Source organism: Danio rerio, chromosome 4, assembly GCF_052040795.2.
Source record: "Danio rerio strain M-AB ecotype USA chromosome 4, GRCz13ab, whole genome shotgun sequence".
NCBI classification, from domain to species: domain Eukaryota; kingdom Metazoa; phylum Chordata; class Actinopteri; order Cypriniformes; family Danionidae; genus Danio; species Danio rerio.
In genome coordinates this window covers 6,211,215-6,237,334 of record NC_141024.2, presented here as the reverse complement: position 1 = coordinate 6,237,334, position 26,120 = coordinate 6,211,215, and the positions used below count along the sequence as shown (strand labels likewise).

Sequence of the window (26,120 nt, the reverse complement as noted above, 5' to 3'; positions counted from 1 at the left end):
GGATCAACAACTGAAATGATGATGATGATGGTCCAGGATCAAATACTGAAATTATGATGATGATGGTCCAGGATCAACAATGCTGAAATGATGGTCCAGGATCAACATTACTGAAATGATGATGATGGTCCAGGATCAACTACTGAAATTATGATGATGATGGTCCAGGATTAACTATTGAAATTATGATGATGATGGTCCAGGATTAACTACTGAAATTATGATGATGATGGTCCAGGATCAACAATGCTGAAATGATGATGATGGTCAAGGATCAACCACTGAAATTATGATGATGATGGTCCAGGATAAACTACTGAAATTATGATGATGATGGTCCAGGATCAACAATGCTGAAATGATGATGATGTTCCAGGATCAACGCTGCTAAAATGATGATGATGGTCCAGGATCAACAACTGAAATGATGATGATGATGATCCAGGATCAACAACTGAAATGATGATGATGGTCCAGGATCAACAATTGAAATGATGATGATGCTCCAGGATCAACTACTGAAATGATGATGGTCCAGGATCAACTACTGAAATTATGATGATGGTCCAGGATCAACTACTGAATTGATGATGATGGTCCAGGATCAACAACTGAAATGATGATGATGGTCCAGGATCAACATGACTAATATGATGATGATGATGGTCCAGGATCAACAACTGAAATCATGATGATGCTCCAGGATCAACTACTGAAATGATGATGAGGATGTCCAGGATCAACTACTGAATGATGATGATGGTCCAGGATCAACAATACTGAAATGATGATGATGGTCCAGGATCAACATGACTAAAATGATGATGATGATGGTCCAGGATCAACAACTGAAATGATGATGATGGTCCAGGATCAACTACTGAAATTATGATGATGATGGTCCAGGATCAACAACTAAAATGATGATGATGGTCCAGGATCAACTACTGAAATTATGATGATGATGGTCCAGGATCAACAATGCTGAAATGATGATAATGGTCCAGGAATAACAGCTGAAATGATGATGATGGTTCAGGATCAACATTACTGAAATGATAATGATGATGATGATGATGATGATGGTCCAGGATCAATAACTGAAATGATGATGATGATGATGATGATGATGATGATGATGATGATGATGATGATGATGATGGTCCAGGATCAACTACTGAAATGATGATGATGGTAGGGATCAACTACTGAAATGATGATAATGGTCCAGGATCAACATTACTGACATGATGATGATGGTCCAGGATCAACATTACTGAAATGATGATGATGGTCCAGGATCAACATGACTAAAATGATGATGATGATGGTCCAGGATCAACAACTAAAATGATGATAATGATGGTCCAGGATCAACAACTGAAATGATGATGATGGTCCAGGATCAACAACTAAAATAATGATGATGCTCCAGGATCAACATTACTGAAATAATGATGATGATGATGGTCCAGGATCAACTACTGAAATGATGATGATGATGGTCCAGGTTCAACAATGCTGAAATGATGATGAATGTCCAGGATCAACTACTGAAATGATGATGATGATGGTCCAGGATCAACAATGCTGAAATGATCATAATGGTCCAGGATAAACATAACTGAAATGATGATGATGATGATGATGATGATGGTCCAGGATCAACTACTGAAATGATGATGATGGTAGGGATCAACTACTGAAATGATGATGATGGTCCAGGATCAACTACTGAAATTATGATGATGATGGTCCAGGATCAACAACTGAAATGATGATGATGCTCCAGGATTAACTATTGAAATGATAATGATGGTAGGGATCAACTACTGAAATGATGATGATGGTCCAGGATCAACATGACTAAAATGATGATGATGATGATGGTCCAGAATCAACAACTGAAATAATGATGATGCTCCAGGATTAACTATTGAAATGATGATGATGGTAGGGATCAACTACTGAAATGATGATGATATTCCAGAATCAACATGACTAAAATGACGATGATGATGGTCCAGGATCAACATGACTAAAATGATGATGATGATCATCCAGGATCAACTACTGAAATGATGATGATGGTCCAGGATCAACATTGCTGAAATGATGATGATGATCGTCCAGGATCAACTACTGAAATGATGATGATGGTCCAGGATCATCTACTGAAATTATGATGATGGTCCAGGATCAACTACTGAAATTATGATGATGGTCCAGGATCAACTACTGAATGGTGGTGATGGTTCAGGATCAACATGACTAAAATGATGATGATGGTCCAGGATCAACAATTCTGAAATGATGATAATGGTTCAGGATCAACAACTGAAATGATGATGATGCTCCAGGATCAACTACTGAAATGATGATGATGGTCCAGGATCAACTACTGAAATGATGATGATGGTCCAGGATCAACTACTGAAATGATGATGATGATGGTCCAGGATCAACAACTGAAATGACGATGATGATGGTCCAGGATCAACTACTGAAATTATGATGATGATGATGATGGTCCAGGATCAACAATACAAAAATGATGATGATGATGGTCCAGGATCAACAACAGAAATGATGATGATGATGGTCCAGGATCAACACTGCTGAAATGATGATGATGGTCCAGGATCAACAACTGAAATGATGATGATGGTCCAGGATCAACAACTGAAATAATGATGATGATGATGGTCCAGGATCAACAATTGAAATGATGATGATGATGCTCCAGGATCAACTACTGAAATGATGATGATGGTCCAGAATCAACAACTGAATTAATGATGATGATGGTCAAGGATCAACAATGCTGAAATCATGATGAATGTCCAGGATCAACTACTGAAATGATGATGATGATGGTCCAGGATCAACAATGCTGAAATGATGATGATAATGATCCAGGATCAACTACTGAAATGATGATGATGGTCCAGGATCAACATGACTAAAATGATGATGATGATGGTCCAGGATCAACAACTGAAATGATGATGATGGTCCAGGATCAACTACTGAAATTATGATGATGATGGTCCAGGATCAACAACTAAAATGATGATGATGTTCCAGGATCAACATTACTGAAATAATGATGATGATGATGGTCCAGGATCAACTACTGAAATGATGATGATGATGGTCCAGGTTCAACAATGCTGAAATGATGATGATGGTCCAGGATCAACTACTGAAATTATGATGATGATGGTCCAGGATCAACAATGCTGAAATCATGATGAATGTCCAGGATCAACTACTGAAATGATGATGGTCCAGGATCAACAATGCCGAAATGATGATAATGGTCCAGGATAAACATAACTAAAATGATGATGATGATGGTCCAGGATTAACAACTGAAATGATGATGATGGTTCAGGATCAACATTACTGAAATGATGATGATGATGGTCCAGGATCAATAACTGAAATGATGATGATGATGATGATGATGATGATGATGATGGTCCAGGATCAACTACTGAAATGATGATGATGGTAGGGATCAACTACTGAAATGATGATGTGGTCCAGGATCAACTACTGAAATTATGATGACGATGATGATGATGGTCCAGGATCAACATTACTGAAATGATGATGATGGTCCAGGATCAACATGACTAAAATGATGATGATGGTCCAGGATCAACATGACTAAAATGATGATGATGATGGTCCAGGATCAACAACTAAAATGATGATGATGATGGTCCAGGATCAACAATTGAAATGATGATGATGGTCCAGGATCAACTACTGAAATTATGATGATGATGGTCCAGGATCAACAACTGAAATGTTGATGATGGTCCAGGATCAACAATGCTAAAATGATGATGATGATGGTCCAGGATCAACAACTAAAATGATGATGATGATTGTCCAGGATCAACAACTGAAATGATGATGATGGTCCAGGATCAACATGACTAAAATGATGATGATGATGGTCCAGGATCAACAACTGAAATAATGATGATGCTCCAGGATTAACTATTGAAATGATGATGATGGTAGGGATCAACTACTGAAATGATGATGATATTCCAGAATCAACATGACTAAAATGACGATGATGATGGTCCAGGATCAACATGACTAAAATGATGATGATGATCGTCCAGGATCAACTACTGAAATGATGATGATGGTCCAGGATCAACATTACTGAAATGATGATGATGATCGTCCAGGATCAACTACTGAAATGATGATGATGGTCCAGGATCATCTACTGAAATGATGATGATGGTCCAGGATCAACTACTAAAATTATGATGATGGTCCAGGATCAACTACTGAAATTATGATGATGGTAGGGATCAACAACTGAATTGATGATGATGGTTCAGGATTAACAACTGAAATGTTGATGATGGTCCAGGATCAACTACTGAAATTATAATGATGATGATGGTCCAGGATCAACTACTGAATAATGGTGATGGTCCAGGATCAACATGACTAAAATGATGATGATGATGGTCCAGGATTAACAACTGAAATGATGATGATGGTCCAGGATCAACTACTGAAATGATGATGATGGTCCAGGATCAACAATGCTAAAATGATGATGATGGTCCAGGATCAACAACTGAAATGATGATGATGATGGTCCTGGATCAACTACTGAAATGATGATGATGATGGTCCAGGATCAACAACTGAAATGGTGATGATGGTCCAGGATCAACTACTGAAACGATGATGATGATGATGATGGTCCAGGTTCAACAATGCTGAAATGATGATGATGGTCCAGGATCAACAATGCTGAAATGATGATGATGGTTCAGGATCAACTACTGAAATTATGATGATAATGGTCCAGGATCAACAATGCTGAAATGATGATGATGGTCCAGGATCAACTACTTAAATGATGATGATGGTCCAGGATCGACAATGCTAAAATGATGATGATGGTCCAGGATCATTATTACTGAAGTGATAATGATGATGGTCCAGGATCAACTACTGAAATTATGATGATGATGGTCCGGGATCAACAATGCTGAAATGATGATGATGGTCCACGATCAACTACTGAAATGATGATGATGGTCCAGGATCAACTACTGAATTATGGTAATGGTCCAGGATCAACATTACTGAAATGATGATGATGGTCCAGGATCAACATGACTAAAATGATGATGATGGTCCAGGATCAACATTACTGAAATGATGATGATGATGATGATGGTCCAGGATCAACAACTGAAATGATGATGATGGTCCAGGATCAACTATTGAAATGATGATGATGGTCCAGAATCAACATTACTGAAATGATGATGATGATGATGGTCCAGGATCAACAACTGAAATGATGATGATGGTCCAGAATCAACTACTGAAATGATGATGATGGTCCAGGATCAACTACTGAAATTATGATGATGATGGTCCAGGATCAACAATGCTGAAATGATGATGATGGTCCAGGATCAACAATTCTGAAATGATGATGATGGTCCAGGATCAACAACTGAAATGATGATGATGATGATGGTCCAGGATCAACTACTGAATTGATGATGATGGTCCAGGATCAACATGACTAAAATGATGATGATTGTCCAGGATCAACTACTGAAATTATGATGATGATGGTCCAAGATCAACTACTGAAATTATGATGATGATGATCCAGGATCAACAATGCTGAAATGATGATGATGGTCCAGGATCAACAATTCTGAAATGATGATGATGATGATGATGGTCCAGGATCAATTACTGAAATGATGATGATGGTCCAGGATCAACAACTGAAATGATGATGATGATGATGATGGTCCAGGATCAACTACTGAAATGATGATGATGGTCCAGGATCAACAATGCTGAAATGATGATGATGGTCTAGGATCATAAATGCTAAAATGATGATGATGGTCCAGGATCAACAATGCTGAAATGATGATGATGGTCCAGGATCTTTATTACTGAAATGATAATGCTGATGGTCCAGGATCAACTACTGAAATTATGATGATGATGATGGTCCAGGATCAACATTACTGAAACGATGATGATGGTCAAGGATCAACATTAATGAAATGATGATGATGATGGTCCAGGATCAACTACTGAAATTATGATGATGATGGTCCAGGATCAACAATACAAAAATGATGATGATGATGATGATGATAATGGTCCAAGATCAACAACAGAAATGATGATGATGATGGTCCAGGATCAACAACAGAAATGATGATGATGATGGTCCAGGATCAACAATGCTGAAATGATGATGATGGTCCAGGATCAACTACTGAAATTATGATGATGATGGTCCAGGATCAACAATGCTGAAATGATGATGATGGTACAGGATCAACAATTCTGAAATGATGATGATGGTCCAGGATCAACAACTGAAATGATGATGATGATGGTCCAGGATCAACAACTGAAATGTTGATGATGGTCCAGGATCAACTACTGAATGGTGGTGATGGTTCAGGATCAACATGACTAAAATGATGATGATGGTCCAGGATCAACAATTCTGAAATGATGATAATGGTTCAGGATCAACAACTGAAATGATGATGATGCTCCAGGATCAACTACTGAAATGATGATGATGGTCCAGGATCAACTACTGAAATGATGATGATGGTCCAGGATCAACTACTGAAATGATGATGATGATGGTCCAGGATCAACAACTGAAATGACGATGATGATGGTCCAGGATCAACTACTGAAATTATGATGATGATGATGATGGTCCAGCATCAACAATACAAAAATGATGATGATGATGGTCCAGGATCAACAACAGAAATGATGATGATGATGGTCCAGGATCAACACTGCTGAAATGATGATGATGGTCCAGGATCAACAATTCTGAAATGATGATAATGGTTTAGGATCAACATGACTAAAATGATGATGATGATGGTCCAGGATCAACAACTGAAATGATGATGATGGTCCAGGATCAACAACTGAAATAATGATGATGATGATGGTCCAGGATCAACAATTGAAATGATGATGATGATGCTCCAGGATCAACTACTGAAATGATGATGATGGTCCAGAATCAACAACTGAATTAATGATGATGATGGTCAAGGATCAACAATGCTGAAATCATGATGAATGTCCAGGATCAACTACTGAAATGATGATGATGATGGTCCAGGATCAACAATGCTGAAATGATGATGATAATGATCCAGGATCAACTACTGAAATGATGATGATGGTCCAGGATCAACATGACTAAAATGATGATGATGATGGTCCAGGATCAACAACTGAAATGATGATGATGGTCCAGGATCAACTACTGAAATTATGATGATGATGGTCCAGGATCAACAACTAAAATGATGATGATGTTCCAGGATCAACATTACTGAAATAATGATGATGATGATGGTCCAGGATCAACTACTGAAATGATGATGATGATGGTCCAGGTTCAACAATGCTGAAATGATGATGATGGTCCAGGATCAACTACTGAAATTATGATGATGATGGTCCAGGATCAACAATGCTGAAATCATGATGAATGTCCAGGATCAACTACTGAAATGATGATGGTCCAGGATCAACAATGCTGAAATGATGATAATGGTCCAGGATAAACATAACTGAAATGATGATGATGATGGTCCAGGATTAACAACTGAAATGATGATGATGGTTCAGGATCAACATTACTGAAATGATGATGATGATGGTCCAGGATCAATAACTGAAATGATGATGATGATGATGATGATGATGATGATGATGATGATGATGATGGTCCAGGATCAACTACTGAAATGATGATGATGGTAGGGATCAAGTACTGAAATGATGATGTGGTCCAGGATCAACTACTGAAATTATGATGACGATGATGATGATGGTCCAGGATCAACATTACTGAAATGATGATGATGGTCCAGGATCAACATGACTAAAATGATGATGATGGTCCAGGATCAACATGACTAAAATGATGATGATGATGGTCCAGGATCAACAACTAAAATGATAATGATGATGGTCCAGGATCAACAATTGAAATGATGATGATGGTCCAGGATCAACTACTGAAATTATGATGATGATGGTCCAGGATCAACAACTGAAATGTTGATGATGGTCCAGGATCAACAATGCTAAAATGATGATGATGATGGTCCATTATCAACAACTAAAATGATGATGATGATGGTCCAGGATCAACAACTGAAATGATGATGATGGTCCAGGATCAACATGACTAAAATGATGATGATGATGGTCCAGGATCAACAACTGAAATAATGATGATGCTCCAGGATTAACTATTGAAATGATGATGATGGTAGGGATCAACTACTGAAATGATGATGATATTCCAGAATCAACATGACTAAAATGACGATGATGATGGTCCAGGATCAACATGACTAAAATGATGATGATGATCGTCCAGGATCAACTACTGAAATGATGATGATGGTCCAGGATCAACATTACTGAAATGATGATGATGATCGTCCAGGATCAACTACTGAAATGATGATGATGGTCCAGGATCATCTACTGAAATGATGATGATGGTCCAGGATCAACTACTAAAATTATGATGATGGTCCAGGATCAACTACTGAAATTATGATGATGGTAGGGATCAACAACTGAATTGATGATGATGGTTCAGGATTAACAACTGAAATGTTGATGATGGTCCAGGATCAACTACTGAAATTATAATGATGATGATGGTCCAGGATCAACTACTGAATAATGGTGATGGTCCAGGATCAACATGACTAAAATGATGATGATGATGGTCCAGGATTAACAACTGAAATGATGATGATGGTCCAGGATCAACTACTGAAATGATGATGATGGTCCAGGATCAACAATGCTAAAATGATGATGATGGTCCAGGATCAACAACTGAAATGATGATGATGATGGTCCTGGATCAACTACTGAAATTATAATGATGATGATGGTCCAGGATCAACTACTGAATAATGGTGATGGTCCAGGATCAACATGACTAAAATGATGATGATGATGGTCCAGGATTAACAACTGAAATGATGATGATGGTCCAGGATCAACTACTGAAATGATGATGATGGTCCAGGATCAACAACTGAAATGATGATGATGATGGTCCTGGATCAACTACTGAAATGATGATGATGATGGTCCAGGATCAACAACTGAAATGGTGATGATGGTCCAGGATCAACTACTGAAACGATGATGATGATGATGATGGTCCAGGTTCAACAATGCTGAAATGATGATGATGGTCCAGGATCAACAATGCTGAAATGATGATGATGGTTCAGGATCAACTACTGAAATTATGATGATAATGGTCCAGGATCAACAATGCTGAAATGATGATGATGGTCCAGGATCAACTACTTAAATGATGATGATGGTCCAGAATCAACAATGCTAAAATGATGATGATGGTCCAGGATCATTATTACTGAAATGATAATGATGATGGTCCAGGATCAACTACTGAAATTATGATGATGATGGTCCGGGATCAACAATGCTGAAATGATGATGATGGTCCACGATCAACTACTGAAATGATGATGATGGTCCAGGATCAACTACTGAATTATGGTAATGGTCCAGGATCAACATTACTGAAATGATGATGATGGTCCAGGATCAACATGACTAAAATGATGATGATGGTCCAGGATCAACATTACTGAAATGATGATGATGATGATGGTCCAGGATCAACAACTGAAATGATGATGATGGTCCAGGATCAACTATTGAAATGATGATGATGGTCCAGAATCAACATTACTGAAATGATGATGATGATGATGGTCCAGGATCAACAACTGAAATGATGATGATGGTCCAGAATCAACTACTGAAATGATGATGATGGTCCATAATCAACTACTGAAATGATGATGATGGTCCAGGATCAACTACTGAAATTATGATGATGATGGTCCAGGATCAACAATGCTGAAATGATGATGATGGTCCAGGATCAACAATTCTGAAATGATGATGATGGTCCAGGATCAACAACTGAAATGATGATGATGATGATGATGATGATGATGGTCCAGGATCAACTACTGAAATGATGATGATGGTCCAGGATCAACATGACTAAAATGATGATGATTGTCCAGGATCAACTACTGAAATTATGATGATGATGGTCCAAGATCAACTACTGAAATTATGATGATGATGATCCAGGATCAACAATGCTGAAATGATGATGATGGTCCAGGATCAACAATTCTGAAATGATGATGATGATGATGATGATGGTCCAGGATCAATTACTGAAATGATGATGATGGTCCAGGATCAACAACTGAAATGATGATGATGATGATGATGGTCCAGGATCAACTACTGAAATGATGATGATGGTCCAGGATCAACAATGCTGAAATGATGATGATGGTCTAGGATCATAAATGCTAAAATGATGATGATGGTCCAGGATCAACAATGCTGAAATGATGATGATGGTCCAGGATCTTTATTACTGAAATGATAATGCTGATGGTCCAGGATCAACTACTGAAATTATGATGATGATGATGGTCCAGGATCAACATTACTGAAACGATGATGATGGTCAAGGATCAACATTAATGAAATGATGATGATGATGGTCCAGGATCAACTACTGAAATTATGATGATGATGGTCCAGGATCAACAATACAAAAATGATGATGATGATGATGATGGTCCAAGATCAACAACAGAAATGATGATGATGATGGTCCAGGATCAACAACAGAAATGATGATGATGATGGTCCAGGATCAACAATGCTGAAATGATGATGATGGTCCAGGATCAACTACTGAAATTATGATGATGATGGTCCAGGATCAACAATGCTGAAATGATGATGATGGTACAGGATCAACAATTCTGAAATGATGATGATGGTCCAGGATCAACAACTGAAATGATGATGATGATGGTCCAGGATCAACTACTGAAATGATGATGATGTTCCAGGATCAACTACGGAAATGATGATGATGGTCCAGGATCAACATGACTAAAATGATGATGATGGTCCAGGATCAACAACTGAAATGATGATGATGGTCCAGGATCAACTACTGAAATTATGATGATGATGGTCCAGGATCAACAATGCTGAAATGATGATGATGGTCCAGGATCAACTACTGAAATTATGATGATGATGGTCCAGGATAAACTACTGAAATTATGATGATGATGGTCCAGGATCAACAATGCTGAAATGATGATGATGGTCCAGGATCAACGATGCTAAAATGATGATGATGATCCAGGATCAACAACTGAAATGATGATGATGATGATCCCGGATCAACAATTGAAATGATGATGATGTTCCAGGATCAACTACTGAAATGATGATGATGGTCCAGGATCAACAACTGAAATGATGATGATGGTCCAGGATCAACATGACTAATATGATGATGATGATGGTCCAGGATCAACAACTGAAATCATGATGATGCTCCAGGATCAACTACTGAAATGATGATGAGGATGTCCAGGATCAACTTCTGAATGATGATGATGGTCCAGGATCAACAATGCTGAAATGATGATGATGGTCCAGGATCAATATGACTAAAATGATGATGATGATGGTCCAGGATCAACAACTGAAATGATGATGATGGTCCAGGATCAACAACTAAAATGATGATGATGATGGTCCAGGATCAACTACTGAAATGATGATGATGGTCCAGTATCAACATTACTGAAATGATGATGATGATCGTCCAGGATCAACTACTGAAATGATGATGATGGTCCAGGATCATCTACTGAAATGATGATGATGGTCCAGGATCAACTACTAAAATTATGATGATGGTCCAGGATCAACTACTGAAATTATGATGATGGTAGGGATCAACAACTGAATTGATGATGATGGTTCAGGATTAACAACTGAAATGTTGATGATGGTCCAGGATCAACTACTGAAATTATAATGATGATGATGGTCCAGGATCAACTACTGAATAATGGTGATGGTCCAGGATCAACATGACTAAAATGATGATGATGATGGTCCAGGATTAACAACTGAAATGATGATGATGGTCCAGGATCAACTACTGAAATGATGATGATGATGGTCCTGGATCAACTACTGAAATTATAATGATGATGATGGTCCAGGATCAACTACTGAATAATGGTGATGGTCCAGGATCAACATGACTAAAATGATGATGATGATGGTCCAGGATTAACAACTGAAATGATGATGATGGTCCAGGATCAACTACTGAAATGATGATGATGGTCCAGGATCAACAATGCTAAAATGATGATGATGGTCCAGGATCAACAACTGAAATGATGATGATGATGGTCCTGGATCAACTACTGAAATGATGATGATGATGGTCCAGGATCAACAACTGAAATGGTGATGATGGTCCAGGATCAACTACTGAAACGATGATGATGATGATGATGGTCCAGGTTCAACAATGCTGAAATGATGATGATGGTCCAGGATCAACAATGCTGAAATGATGATGATGGTTCAGGATCAACTACTGAAATTATGATGATAATGGTCCAGGATCAACAATGCTGAAATGATGATGATGGTCCAGGATCAACTACTTAAATGATGATGATGGTCCAGGATCAACAATGCTAAAATGATGATGATGGTCCAGGATCATTATTACTGAAATGATAATGATGATGGTCCAGGATCAACTACTGAAATTATGATGATGATGGTCCGGGATCAACAATGCTGAAATGATGATGATGGTCCAGGATCAACATTACTGAAATGATGATGATGGTCCAGGATCAACATGACTAAAATGATGATGATGGTCCAGGATCAACATTACTGAAATGATGATGATGATGATGGTCCAGGATCAACAACTGAAATGATGATGATGGTCCAGGATCAACTATTGAAATGATGATGATGGTCCAGGATCAACATTACTGAAATGATGATGATGATGATGGTCCAGGATCAACAACTGAAATGATGATGATGGTCCAGAATCAACTACTGAAATGATGATGATGGTCCATAATCAACTACTGAAATGATGATGATGGTCCAGGATCAACTACTGAAATTATGATGATGATGGTCCAGGATCAACAATGCTGAAATGATGATGATGGTCCAGGATCAACAATTCTGAAATGATGATGATGGTCCAGGATCAACAACTGAAATGATGATGATGATGATGATGATGATGGTCCAGGATCAACTACTGAAATGATGATGATGATGGTCCAAGATCAACTACTGAAATTATGATGATGATGGTCCAGGATCAATTACTGAAATGATGATGATGGTCCAGGATCAACAACTGAAATGATGATGATGATGATGATGGTCCAGGATCAACTACTGAAATGATGATGATGGTCCAGGATCAACAATGCTGAAATGATGATGATGGTCTAGGATCATAAATGCTAAAATGATGATGATGGTCCAGGATCAACAATGCTGAAATGATGATGATGGTCCAGGATCATTATTACTGAAATGATAATGCTGATGGTCCAGGATCAACTACTGAAATTATGATGATGATGATGGTCCAGGATCAACATTACTGAAATGATGATGATGGTCAAGGATCAACATTACTGAAATGATGATGATGATGGTCCAGGATCAACTACTGAAATTATGATGATGATGGTCCAGGATCAACAATACAAAAATGATGATGATGATGATGGTCCAAGATCAACAACAGAAATGATGATGATGATGGTCCAGGATCAACAACAGAAATGATGATGATGATGGTCCAGGATCAACAATGCTGAAATGATGATGATGGTCCAGGATCAACTACTGAAATTATGATGATGATGGTCCAGGATCAACAATACAAAAATGATGATGATGATGATGGTCCAAGATCAACAACAGAAATGATGATGATGATGGTCCAGGATCAACAACAGAAATGATGATGATGATGGTCCAGGATCAACAATGCTGAAATGATGATGATGGTACAGGATCAACAATTCTGAAATGATGATGATGGTCCAGGATCAACAACTGAAATGATGATGATGATGGTCCAGGATCAACTACGGAAATGATGATGATGGTCCAGGATCAACATGACTAAAATGATGATGATGGTCCAGGATCAACAACTGAAATGATGATGATGGTCCAGGATCAACTACTGAAATTATGATGATGATGGTCCAGGATTAACTATTGAAATTATGATGATGATGGTCCAGGATTAACTACTGAAATTATGATGATGATGGTCCAGGATCAACAATGCTGAAATGATGATGATGGTCCAGGATCAACTACTGAAATTATGATGATGATGGTCCAGGATCAACAATGCTGAAATGATGATGATGGTCCAGGATCAACGATGCTAAAATGATGATGATGATCCAGGATCAACAACTGAAATGATGATGATGTTCCAGGATCAACTACTGAAATGATGATGATGGTCCAGGATCAACAACTGAAATGATGATGATGGTCCAGGATCAACTACTGAAATTATGATGATGATGGTCCAGGATTAACTATTGAAATTATGATGATGATGGTCCAGGATTAACTACTGAAATTATGATGATGATGGTCCAGGATCAACAATGCTGAAATGATGATGATGGTCCAGGATAAACTACTGAAATTATGATGATGATGGTCCAGGATCAACAATGCTGAAATGATGATGATGGTCCAGGATCAACGATGCTAAAATGATGATGATGATCCAGGATCAACAACTGAAATGATGATGATGTTCCAGGATCAACTACTGAAATGATGATGATGGTCCAGGATCAACAACTGATATGATGATGATGGTCCAGGATCAACATGACTAATATGATGATGATGATGGTCCAGGATCAACAACTGAAATCATGATGATGCTCCAGGATCAACTACTGAAATGATGATGAGGATGTCCAGGATCAACTACTGAATGATGATGATGGTCCAGGATCAACAATGCTGAAATGATGATGATGGTCCAGGATCAATATGACTAAAATGATGATGATGATGGTCCAGGATGAACAACTGAAATGATGATGATGGTCCAGGATCAACAACTAAAATGATGATGATGGTCCAGGATCAACTACTGAAATGATGATGATGATGATCCAGGATCAACTACTGAAATGATGATGATGGTCCAGGATCAAGTACTGAAATGTTGATGATGGTCCAGGATCAACAACTGAAATGATGATGATGGTCCAGGATCAACAACTGAAATGATGATGATGATGGTCCAGGATCAACTACTGAAATGATGATGATGGTCTAGGATCAACTACTGAAATTATGGTGATGGTCCAGGATCAGCTACTGAAATTATGATGATGATGGTCCAGGATCAACAACTAAAATGATGATGATGTTCCAGGATCAACATTACTGAAATAATGATGATGATGATGGTCCAGGATCAACATTACTCAAATGATGATGATGATGGTCCAGGTTCAACAATGCTGAAATGATGATGATGTTCCAGGATCAACATTACTGAAATAATGATGATGATGATGGTCCAGGATCAACTACTGAAATTATGATGATGATGATGGTCCAGGATCAACAATGCTGAAATCATGATGAATGTCCAGGATTAACTACTGAAATGATGATGATGATGGTCCAGGATCAACAATGCTGAAATGATGATGATGATGGTCCAGGATAAACATAACTGAAATGATGATGATAATGGTCCAGGATAAACATAACTGAAATGATGATGATGATGGTCCAGGATCAATAACTGAAATGATGATGATGATGATGATGGTCCAGGATCAACTACTGAAATGATGATGATGATGGTAGGGATCAACTACTGAAATGATGATGATGGTCCAGGATCAACTACTGAAATTATGATGATGATGATGGTCCAGGATCAACTACTGAAATGATGATGATGGTAGGGATCAACTACTGAAATTATGATGATGATGATGGTCCAGGATCAACATTACTGAAATGATGATGATGGTCCAGGATCAACATGACTAAAATGATGATGATGATGGTCCAGGATCAACAACTGAAATGATGATGATGGTCCAGGATCAACAATTGAAATGATGATGATGGTCCAGGATCAACGACTGAAATTATGATGATGGTCCAGGATCAACTGCTGAAATTATGATGATGATGGTCCAGGATCAACAACTGAAATGTTGATGATGGTCCAGGATCAACAATGCTAAAATGATGATGATGGTCCAGGATCAACATGACTAAAATGATGATAATGCTGATGGTCCAGGATCAACTACTGAAATTATGATGATGATGATGATGATGATGATGATGGTCCAGGATCAACTACTGAAATGATGATGATGATGGTCCAGGATCAACTACTGAAATTATGATGATGATGATGATGATGGTCCAGGATCAACAATACAAAAATGATGATGATGATGGTCCAGGATCAACAACTGAAATGATGATGATGGTCCAGGATCAACATTACTAAAATGATGATGATGATCGTCCAGGATCAACTACTGAAATGATGATGATGCTGATGATGGTGAAAGGAACAACTACTGAAATGTTGATGATGGTCCAGGATCAGCAATGCTAAATGTACACTGTATTAAACGATGATGTTGGTCCAGGATCAACAAAACTTTAAAATTCTAATGTTATTTGTCACATACAGAGTCATACAAGGTATGATATGCAGTGAAATGCTTAGACAACTGCTCATGAACTTAAAAATAATAACATTTTAAAATATAATAAATAAAAAAGCAAATATAAACTGTTTGAAGACTTTCAATATAAAGTGAGAGGTTGTAGGAATTTATTTATTTTTTATTAAAAAATGTAAAAACTAACTAATCTCTTGCATGATCTTCTTCCCTCATCAGTGAAACAGAAAAGAAGATAGTTAGAAGAATGTTGTGTTTGCTTCCTATTGCCTTCCAACTCTAGGAAATTCAATGGAAAATGCAACTGTTTTGGTTTTTAACCGTCTTCAAAACTTCCTTTTGGCTTGAGTATCTCTTTAAACACATGTATAAAATAACATACCTCTCTCTTTCAGCTTCGACCCAAACCCTCTGAGGCGACACACTTTCTGGAGCATCACAGTAGGCGGGACGTTTTACTGGACCAGCTTCTATGGCATCAACCATGCTCAGGTGCAGAGATACATATCATGCAAGTCCCTGTTCCACGCCAAAATGTGAGTGCTGCACACACACAAACGAAAACATAAATTCAGGCATGCAATATGAAACTGAAATACAATTTGTCTGTGTTTTTGTCTCTATTCAGGGCTTTATTCATTAATTTAGTGACTCTGTGGGTGGTTACTTTTTGCGCAGTGTTTTGTGGCTTGTGTTTATACTCCGTTTATAAGAACTGTGACCCGTGGATGGCAAAAAAGGTGTCTGCTCAAGACCAGGTAATTCAACTACATTATAATCCTTGTTTATAATCTCTAAAAGGAATATTTCACACACAAATTGTGTAACATTTACTCTCCCATTATTTGTTTTCAAACTTGTTAAATACAAAAGAAGATATTTTGAAGAATGCTGGAAACCTGTAACCATTGACTTCCAGTGATTGTTTTTACTGCAATGGAAGTCAATGGTTACAGGTTTTCTGCTTTTTTTTTTTTTTTTTAAATATCTTCTTTTGTGTTCAACTCATAAAGGTTTGAAACCACTAAAAGGGGAGTAAAGGGTTTCATTTTTGGGTGAGCTAATGCTTTAAGCTCTCTTTGATATTACTGATTAATATTAGAATATGCTGCATTAATATTTCTCTCTTTATAATATTCAATAAGCTTATGCCATACCTGGTGTTGGACATCCTGAGTGAATTCCCTGGTCTGCCAGGGTTGTTTGTGGCAGCGGCATACAGTGGCACTTTAAGGTTTGTTCTGTAATAAGAGATAAGTATAAAATATTAACTTGCATGCATGTCAACATCATGTCTTTTTGAATAATCTGCAAAGATTTAGTAGAATGTCCAAGCAGCTGCCATCTTTGCATTGCTACACTCTTCAACTGTGATTAAGGACTTTGTACCTGCTTAAAATTCTGTGTAAAATTAAATGCTGCATAAAACACTAGCTAAATGTAAAGTATCAATGGTCATTTATTTTTAAATGTGATTGCAGTGTAAATACATGTGTCAGTTTTAACCTCAAGTCTCTTATGTAAACTGCACAATGTGATATTGTAGTAAAATCTAAAATAATATATATGTATTATAGGCAATTTAAAAAATAACTCTTTAATATTTCCCAAGTGAAGTTTTTTTTTGACACATTTTTAAAATAAATAATACTTTTAAAGAGTCATTTTTATTAACTAACTTTTTGAGTCTTTGACATGATGACGGTACATAATATTTTACAAGTTATATTGCAAGATGTTATCATTCAGCTTTAAGAGCAATTTAAAGGCTTAACTCAATTTAATCAGTACTAAATATCAGACTAACTAGGAAAGTTATACTTTTGCTTTTAACTCATACCCAACTTGCAAATTTGGTAAATGCAATGTTGAGACAAATATCTTAAACAACACTCCTCTAAAATGTCTTTAATTAAAAATCTAACATTTACACTGGAAAACAAGACTGTAAAACAAATCAGAAGACAATTGTGGAAAAATGTGCATTGTTAGCTCATTTTAGCTAAGCGGAGGCTGAATTCTTGCATCAAATACTTATTTTTGTTGCTGCTGTTATTAAAATGTATAGTAAAAAGTGTAAATGGACTGTTTTCTATTTAAATATACAGTTTTTTTTACGTCACAAATAAGTTTGTAGTTATTACTGTTAATGTATTTGTATGCATTAACCTTTGTTTCTTCATACTCAATAACAATTCACAGAGTTTAAAAGTGTTCTGAATTTGAAGAAGAGATAAACAAGGAGAATTTTTCAGGTATCTTTAAAGCAGAATCCTTTAATAGGAACTCAACATCGCTGTGTCATTCATTGATAAACAAATCTCTCTACTGCAGCAAACACAATGGGGTATATGCACAAAGACTTTTAATTTCAGTCAGCCAGTCCCAGGGCTTCCAGTTAATTGTCATCCCATACAAAATCACCATGTTGAAGATCTGATTTCTTTAAAAAAAAAAACTGCAATCTTCACTGCTTGGCTGAGATATGATTTAAAGTGGGTATCAGACCAAACAAGAAGCGCTGCATTAAATTATATTGTTCTGCGCCATGTCTTTAAAATATGGAAATTAATTTTACCCCAGTATTTTCAATGGAATTTCTGCACTAGCCTGCTGCTAATGACGGCAACTGCGTTTAAAAGCCCTTTCGTCTCTTTTTAGGCTTTAACAACCAAAAAGATGCTTAAGTCTATTTAACTCATTGAATTTAAATGACATTACAACATTGATGCTTTAAAAGAAACCCTATGAAATTGAAAATAGTCACATAAAGCTTTCTCCAGAAGTTCATAATTTCTGGGCCTTGCCTGAAAGTATTACCTGGCCGTTTGTCAGACAATACACAGCGGTGCCTAGAACTTATAATTTGCATTACTTTGGAGAAACGATGCTGTCTCATAGGCAGAGTCAAACCTGATCCCCCAGAATGCATCTTACAATGTAAAAATATAATTTATATACTTTTAAAAAAATGTAATCTTTCAAATGCAAAAAAATAAGTATGCTTTAAAATTCTTGATAAAATTCTATTCGAATGTTATCACTCGATTGAATGGGCATTATCAGTGGCTATTTGCTGATAGATTTGGGCCTGTAGGGGCCTTCTGTGCCGATTGGTACTGTAGGCTCAGAAGGCTGTTAGGCTGTTATCATCCATCCATCCAACATGGTTCATCAGCTACACTAATATAAGACTCCAGATCTGTTTTTGCATAACTGTGATGGTTGGGTTAAGAGTTGATAGGTGTAGCCGTTAATAAAATACAATTAATAGGAAACTTATTTAATGATATAAATATTTCTTTTTAACTTCCGGCTGCAGCCATATGTGATCTAAGCTGATTAACCATGGATTAAAACAGCCTTCTGAGCCTACCATTATGCACAGAAGGCCCCTACTGGCCCATATCTATCGGCTGATACGCCCCTTCAATCGAGTAATGACATTCAATGTTTTAAACGTGCCTTACCACATGCATATTAACTCGATCATAAATCACAGCATGTTTATTGTCAACAGTACAGTCTCATCCAGTGTGAACGCTTTGGCTGCAGTAACTGTAACAGATGTGCTGCGGCCGTACCTCAGTCTGTCAGAAAAACAGCTGTCCTGGGCTTCAAAGGCCATGAGTGAGTAAATACATGTCTATTAATCAGTAATCAATGACTAACAACTAAAGAAAGTTTTTCCCAATAACAGGTTTGTTTTATGGTGCTGTGTGCATCGGAATGGCTGGCATTGCATCTTTGATGGGAGGAATGCTACAGGTGGGTTATTGCTCAATTTTGTGACACCATGAATGCAAAAGAATACAAAACAATTGTATGTATTTTTTTCAACAGGCGGCTTTCAGTATTTCAGGAGTGATTGGTGGACCTCTGCTAGGCCTATTTTCTCTTGCAATCCTGTTTCCTTGCGCCAACTCAAAGGTTACTTTAAACCTTTATTTTTTTACATATTAAAAAAAGACTCTACTGAAAGGGATAGTTCACCCAAAAATTTAAATAACCTCATCATCTACTCTCCCTCAGGAGGTTTCAGACGTTTGTGGTTTTCTTTTTTCTACTGAACACAAAAGAATTTAGTATGAAAAAAGCTGAAAATTTGTAACCATTTACTTCCATTTAGGAAAACCAAATACTGTGTCAGTCAATGGTTACAGGTTTTTTGAAGTCAGAATTATTAGCCCCTTTTTGATTTTTTTTTTTTTTCATTTTTAAATATTTCCCAAATGATGTTTAACAGAGCAAGGACATTTTCACAGTATGTCTGACAAAATTTTTTCTTCTGGAGAAAGTCTTATATGTTTTAGTTCGACTAGAAAAAAAGCAGTTTTTAATTTTTTAAAAACTATTTTGGGGACAAAATTATTAGCCCCCTTAAGCTATTTTTTTAATAGTCTACAGAACAAACCATCGTTATACAATAACTCACCTGATTACTCTAACCTGCCTAGTTAACCTAATTAACCTAGTTAAACCTTTAAATGTCACTTTAAGCTGTATAGAAGTGTCTTGAAACATATCAGGTAAAATATTATTAACTGTCATCATGGCAAAGATAAAATAAATCAGTTATTAGAAATTATTTTTTAAAACTATTATGCTTATGTGCTGAAACAATCCTTCCTCCATTAAACAGAAATTGGAGAAAAAACTAAACAGAGGCGCTAATAATTCAGGGGGGCAAATAATTCTGACTTCAACTGTATATCTTCGTTTGTATTTAGGAGAAAGTCAAACTATTTTTCGAACAAGTCAAAAGAGTAAATAATGACAGAATTTTCAATTTTGGGTGAACTATCCTTTTAAGGATTACAGCGCAGACTCAAAATACTTATTCATAAGGAGTAATTTTAGAATAAGAGCTAATTATCCACAACAATTAACATATTGTAAAGTGAGATGCTGCTATACTATGAATCTATCCATTCATTTTCCTCCGGCTTAGTCCGTTTATTCATCAGGGCTCACCACAGTGGAATAAACTGCCAATTTATCCAGCATGTGTTTAACACAGCGGCTGCCCTTCCAGCTGCAACCCATCACTGGGAAACAGACTACAGACAATTTAGTTTACTCAATTCACTAAACAACAAACCATAATAATCCATAAAAACAATTGCTTTTTTCAGGTTATTTTAAAGATGTTGGTAATTGGTAACCAAATTGTTTTTGGTTCTGCAAATAACATGCTGTAAATATTACTAAATATCAAAAAAAGGAGCGGGTACTAGCATAAAAATTAATGTGCATTAATTAATAAAATAGTTTAATTTCTAACTAACATGCAAAAGATATAGCCCCATTTAACAGTAATTTGCTTGATTTATGCTGGCTGCTTTAATTTTACAATAAAATACTAAATACAACATATAATGCTGCAGTCACACTAGAGTTTGAGCATGCGAAATTTTGTAGTACGGTGCTGCAAAAAGGGATGGGATAAAACTAGATGATTAGACATTTAAAAAAAAAAAACGAGTGATTGGTCCGTATTTTAAATATTTGCACAGAGAGCTCATGTTTTGATCTTTGAAAAAGTACAGCAACATGCTGGGAAATTCGGGGCATTTCTCACAACTTACCGTAATCCTACGTTCAGTTTTTTTTACAATAAAACTCTTAATATTCTCACATATTACTGTGAATTTCACTGTTAAATCCTTTAAAGTGATACTAGTGTAATTTATTGTAAAAATTACAGTAACATGTTGTGAAATTTTGGGGATTTTATACAGTTAACCAAAAATTTGCATTCAGTTTTCACAATAAAATTCTGCATGCATCATATTACTATGGATTGCACAGTTAAATCCTGTAAAGTGACACTAATAAAATTAGTATTGTGAAAAACACACAGTAACATTGTGAAATTCTGTGAATTTTCTTTTTACAACATACCAAAATCTATCATTCAGTTTTCACAATAAAATTCTGAATACAACATATTACTGTGAATTTCATGGTTAAATCCTGTAAAGGGATACTAATATAATTGTGAAAAATTAAAGAACAGTTAAATTTTTATGTTGAAAAATTAACATAAACAGTTACAGTAAACCAAAATCCAGCACTCAGTTTTCACTAATAAACAGCACTTGATTATTGTGACGAGCTGTTCGAACAAGTGATGAAATGTTCGATTTTTGGTTCTAATAAAGAAATCTTTAATGTAGAGTTAGCAAATGTTAATTTTAGGGTGAACTATTTCCTCAAAAGTATCTGTTTTAGGGAGGTTTGGCAGGACTTGTGTCTGGTTTGGGACTGTCATTGTGGGTGTGTATCGGGGCACAGATTTACCCTCCGCCAGCAGAAAACAGCAGACCGTTGACTCTGAACACACACGGCTGTAACCTCTCTATGGCACCAGACACCACTAACTGGACTGCAAGCATGGACATCTACAGAATTGAAGAAGAAACTCTAGAAAGGTGGGTTGTGAAAATTAACTGAGTCAAAATGCATTGAATGATACATAACATAATGATTCATTAACAGGCCTTTGTTAGCTGATAATTGGTACTCGCTTTCATACCTGTACTTTGGCCTGTTGGGAACCGTGACAGCCATCGCAGTGGGTCTTATTGTCAGCATATTATCAGGTACGACATTATCAGGTTGCCAATAGGCCTGTCACAATAATCAATATATTGACACATAGACATGACCTCAATCAGTTTTGGTGATGCAATATATATCGGCCATACATAGAAAAGAAAGATACACTTTTCAGATACACTCTAAATTCAGTGCATGTCTTTTTAATGTATCTCAAAGGTGGCCAACGGATGAAACTGCAGCCCGGACTCACGCTATCAAAAGAGGACCTCACCTGCTACAAAGCCTACAAAATACTCAAAGCAAAAGTGAGCACACATTTATTATTGCATATATACAGATGGACAATCACTCTGTTCTTCTCACTTTTACCCTTTTTGCACTTTAAGGTTTCCGGTAATGCAGGAAAGATGGACCTGACAAGGGAGCTGGAGATATCGTTGCGAGAAAACAACTGTGATTTCGGTGATGTTGAGTTGAGTTAAATCAAGATAAAACTGAAAGCTTGATTTAAAGAGATGGCACACTCAAAAATGAAAATTCTGTCAATATCTACTCACTCTCCACTGCTGCTTTAATTTTGTTGAACATAAAGGAAGATATTTTGAATATTGTTGGAAACTGACTTTCATATAGCGGATGAATCCTTCAAAAACAATAAATAAATAAATATGCAAATATATAAATGAGTAATTATATTGATAAATTTCCACATAAATCAAATAATTAATAAATATGCAAATAAATAATGTTTATAAAAATCCACAAATTCTTGCATAAATAATTATATACATAATTAAATAAATTACACGAATGTTGGGGGAAGAAGAAAATGCTTTGTATTAAATTAACTGTTTATGAACGTTGTTGCGTATTTACTTTACCTTAGTTCAACATGCTAATGAGAGGGTGTCTGTTAATCAGTAGAAGGCAGAATTTTTGCCATCATCGGTTGATCGTTAGAAAAATTTAGCATTCGATTTTTTTGACTGGCTTCAGATGATTGACAGACGGCCTCTCATTAGCATGTTGAGCTGAGGAAAAGTAAATATGCAGCTATGCTCAAGAATTAATAAACATTTAAAAGAAAGAGGGGGGATAAATAAACTCAGTTTAGCATTGTTTATTCCTCCAACATTTTTGTAATTTATTAAATTATTTACCTGCCCGCACTATTAATAATTTCTATATTTATTTATGCAGGAGTTTCTGGATTTTTATTTGCAATTATTTATTTATTTGCATATTTATTTATTTACTGTTTTATTAATGCAGGAATTTATGGCTTTATTTACTAATTCATTTATATATTTGCGTATTTATTTACTGTTTTTTTTTCAGGTTTCATACCCCAAACTTTCGTAGTGTATTAATATACATAATTTCTAACATTTAAATTCAACAAATGTACCTCATAAAGGTTTGGAACCACCTGTAAATGACTACATTTCGTTTTTTGTGTGAATTATCCCTTTAAATATGCAAATCTGACAGTTTTTTTTTCCAATTAATACTTGTCTTCTTTAGGACATCCTAGTAGTAATAATTTGTAAGTGCAACGCATCAAGCACAAACATTCAAATACTTTTAATCTGGCACATGTGACTGAGAACTCATCGTTGATTAATGCTCCGGTTCATAATAGCGTTTCTTCATGGCTCTGTATTTCCTGAGATAATAGAGAGCCTCTAGTTCTTTGATCACAAAGTCTCCGCGGTCGATCAGTTTTTGGATTTTCTCAGGGTCTGTGACATCTTTGTTCTTCATGAAAGCCGTCTTCAGACGCTCTCTAAAGTATGCAGTTCCTTTTGGATATTCCCGACCAAGATACAGAAGCTGCAGAAAAGACATGATTGACCAAAACAATGAAGAGTCATTACTATTATCTTCACATCCTTTTTATTAGTGAACGTAATGCAGTGCTATGTGAAATGAAAGCTAGCTGACATTTAAAATAAATAAGCTACATACGAAATAAAAACCATACCGTATCAGTGCACTAAATTGTAAAACATTAAAAATATGAAACTACACTTACATTTTTGTACAGTCTGATAACCTCTCCTCTCAGTGGATTAGTCATCTTAACTTCAATATCTCGATCCTGAAAACAAACATTAATGAGGTTACACAGTATAAAGCATAACAAAACTGTCTTAAAACAAAGAAACCAAAAAATGTGGCTTAGTAATGTTATTTAAAGCACTGTAACCACAAGTTAAAACCAAGTTTAGCCATGGTATTTGTAATAAAATCGTGGTTACACAAATAGTCATGGTTACGGTAAACATTAAAGTTTACTATACCAAAACCACGGTTTATTTGGGCATTACTGCCCAAATATATATTTATTATATAGCAGGTGACAATTAAGACAAAATAAACACTGACATTTGTCTTTATATTGCATTAACAAGCTTTAAACGTTAACAATATGATAAAGGTGGGCTTACTATGGTATTAACGTAATGTTAAAATAGTGAAGTTTTCTTTGAGAAATATGATTTATGACAATGTTTACTCACCTACAAGATCATAACAGACAAGCTTGACAGGACGTGAGAGGAAAACGCCATGTTATGGAGATTTACAAAATAAAAGTCGAGAGTGCGAACGGATAAAAAAATAAAAGCCATAATGTTTTTTTCAAAATAAAAGTCACATTGTATTTCATTCATTAATTGCCCTTCGGCTAGTCCCTTATTTATCAGCGGTCACCACTGCGGAATGAACCGCCAACTACTCTGGTATATGTTTTTAAGCAGCCGATGCCCTTCCAGCCACAACACAGTT

The 26,120-nt window shown here is 36.3% G+C and overlaps 2 protein-coding genes across 6 annotated transcripts in view; one reads left to right on the top strand and one right to left on the bottom strand.

Annotated features, from left to right (window-relative positions):
- slc5a8 (solute carrier family 5 member 8) overlaps nucleotides 1-24,759 on the top strand; it is a 69,754-nt gene extending 44,995 nt beyond the window's left edge. For 3 of the 5 annotated variants that reach the window (XM_087247932.2, XM_087247934.2, XM_087247933.2), the window contains 10 exons: nucleotides 17,162-17,302; nucleotides 17,395-17,524; nucleotides 17,912-18,000; nucleotides 20,287-20,396; nucleotides 20,467-20,534; nucleotides 20,610-20,696; nucleotides 23,001-23,200; nucleotides 23,268-23,371; nucleotides 23,547-23,635; nucleotides 23,717-24,759. In XM_087247932.2, coding sequence (XP_087104058.2) covers nucleotides 17,162-17,302; nucleotides 17,395-17,524; nucleotides 17,912-18,000; nucleotides 20,287-20,396; nucleotides 20,467-20,534; nucleotides 20,610-20,696; nucleotides 23,001-23,200; nucleotides 23,268-23,371; nucleotides 23,547-23,635; nucleotides 23,717-23,812 — 1,114 coding nt within the window. In that variant the 3' untranslated portion in view covers nucleotides 23,813-24,759. Of the gene's footprint in view, nucleotides 1-17,161; nucleotides 17,303-17,394; nucleotides 17,525-17,911; nucleotides 18,024-20,286; nucleotides 20,397-20,466; nucleotides 20,535-20,609; nucleotides 20,697-23,000; nucleotides 23,201-23,267; nucleotides 23,372-23,546; nucleotides 23,636-23,716 lie in introns of all 5 variants that reach the window. The other 2 variants (XR_015942181.1, XR_015482491.2) reach the window with 2 other exon arrangements.
- lyrm5a (LYR motif containing 5a) lies at nucleotides 23,632-25,930 on the bottom strand. The gene is made up of 3 exons (XM_088649949.1): nucleotides 25,853-25,930; nucleotides 25,366-25,431; nucleotides 23,632-25,163 (listed from the first exon to the last, which is right to left on the bottom strand). Exons 2-3 carry the CDS (start codon nucleotides 25,408-25,410, stop codon nucleotides 24,951-24,953), a joined length of 258 nt encoding a protein of 85 aa, XP_088506075.1. The 5' UTR covers nucleotides 25,411-25,431; nucleotides 25,853-25,930; the 3' UTR covers nucleotides 23,632-24,950.
- Between the last annotated feature and the right edge of the window lie 190 nt (nucleotides 25,931-26,120).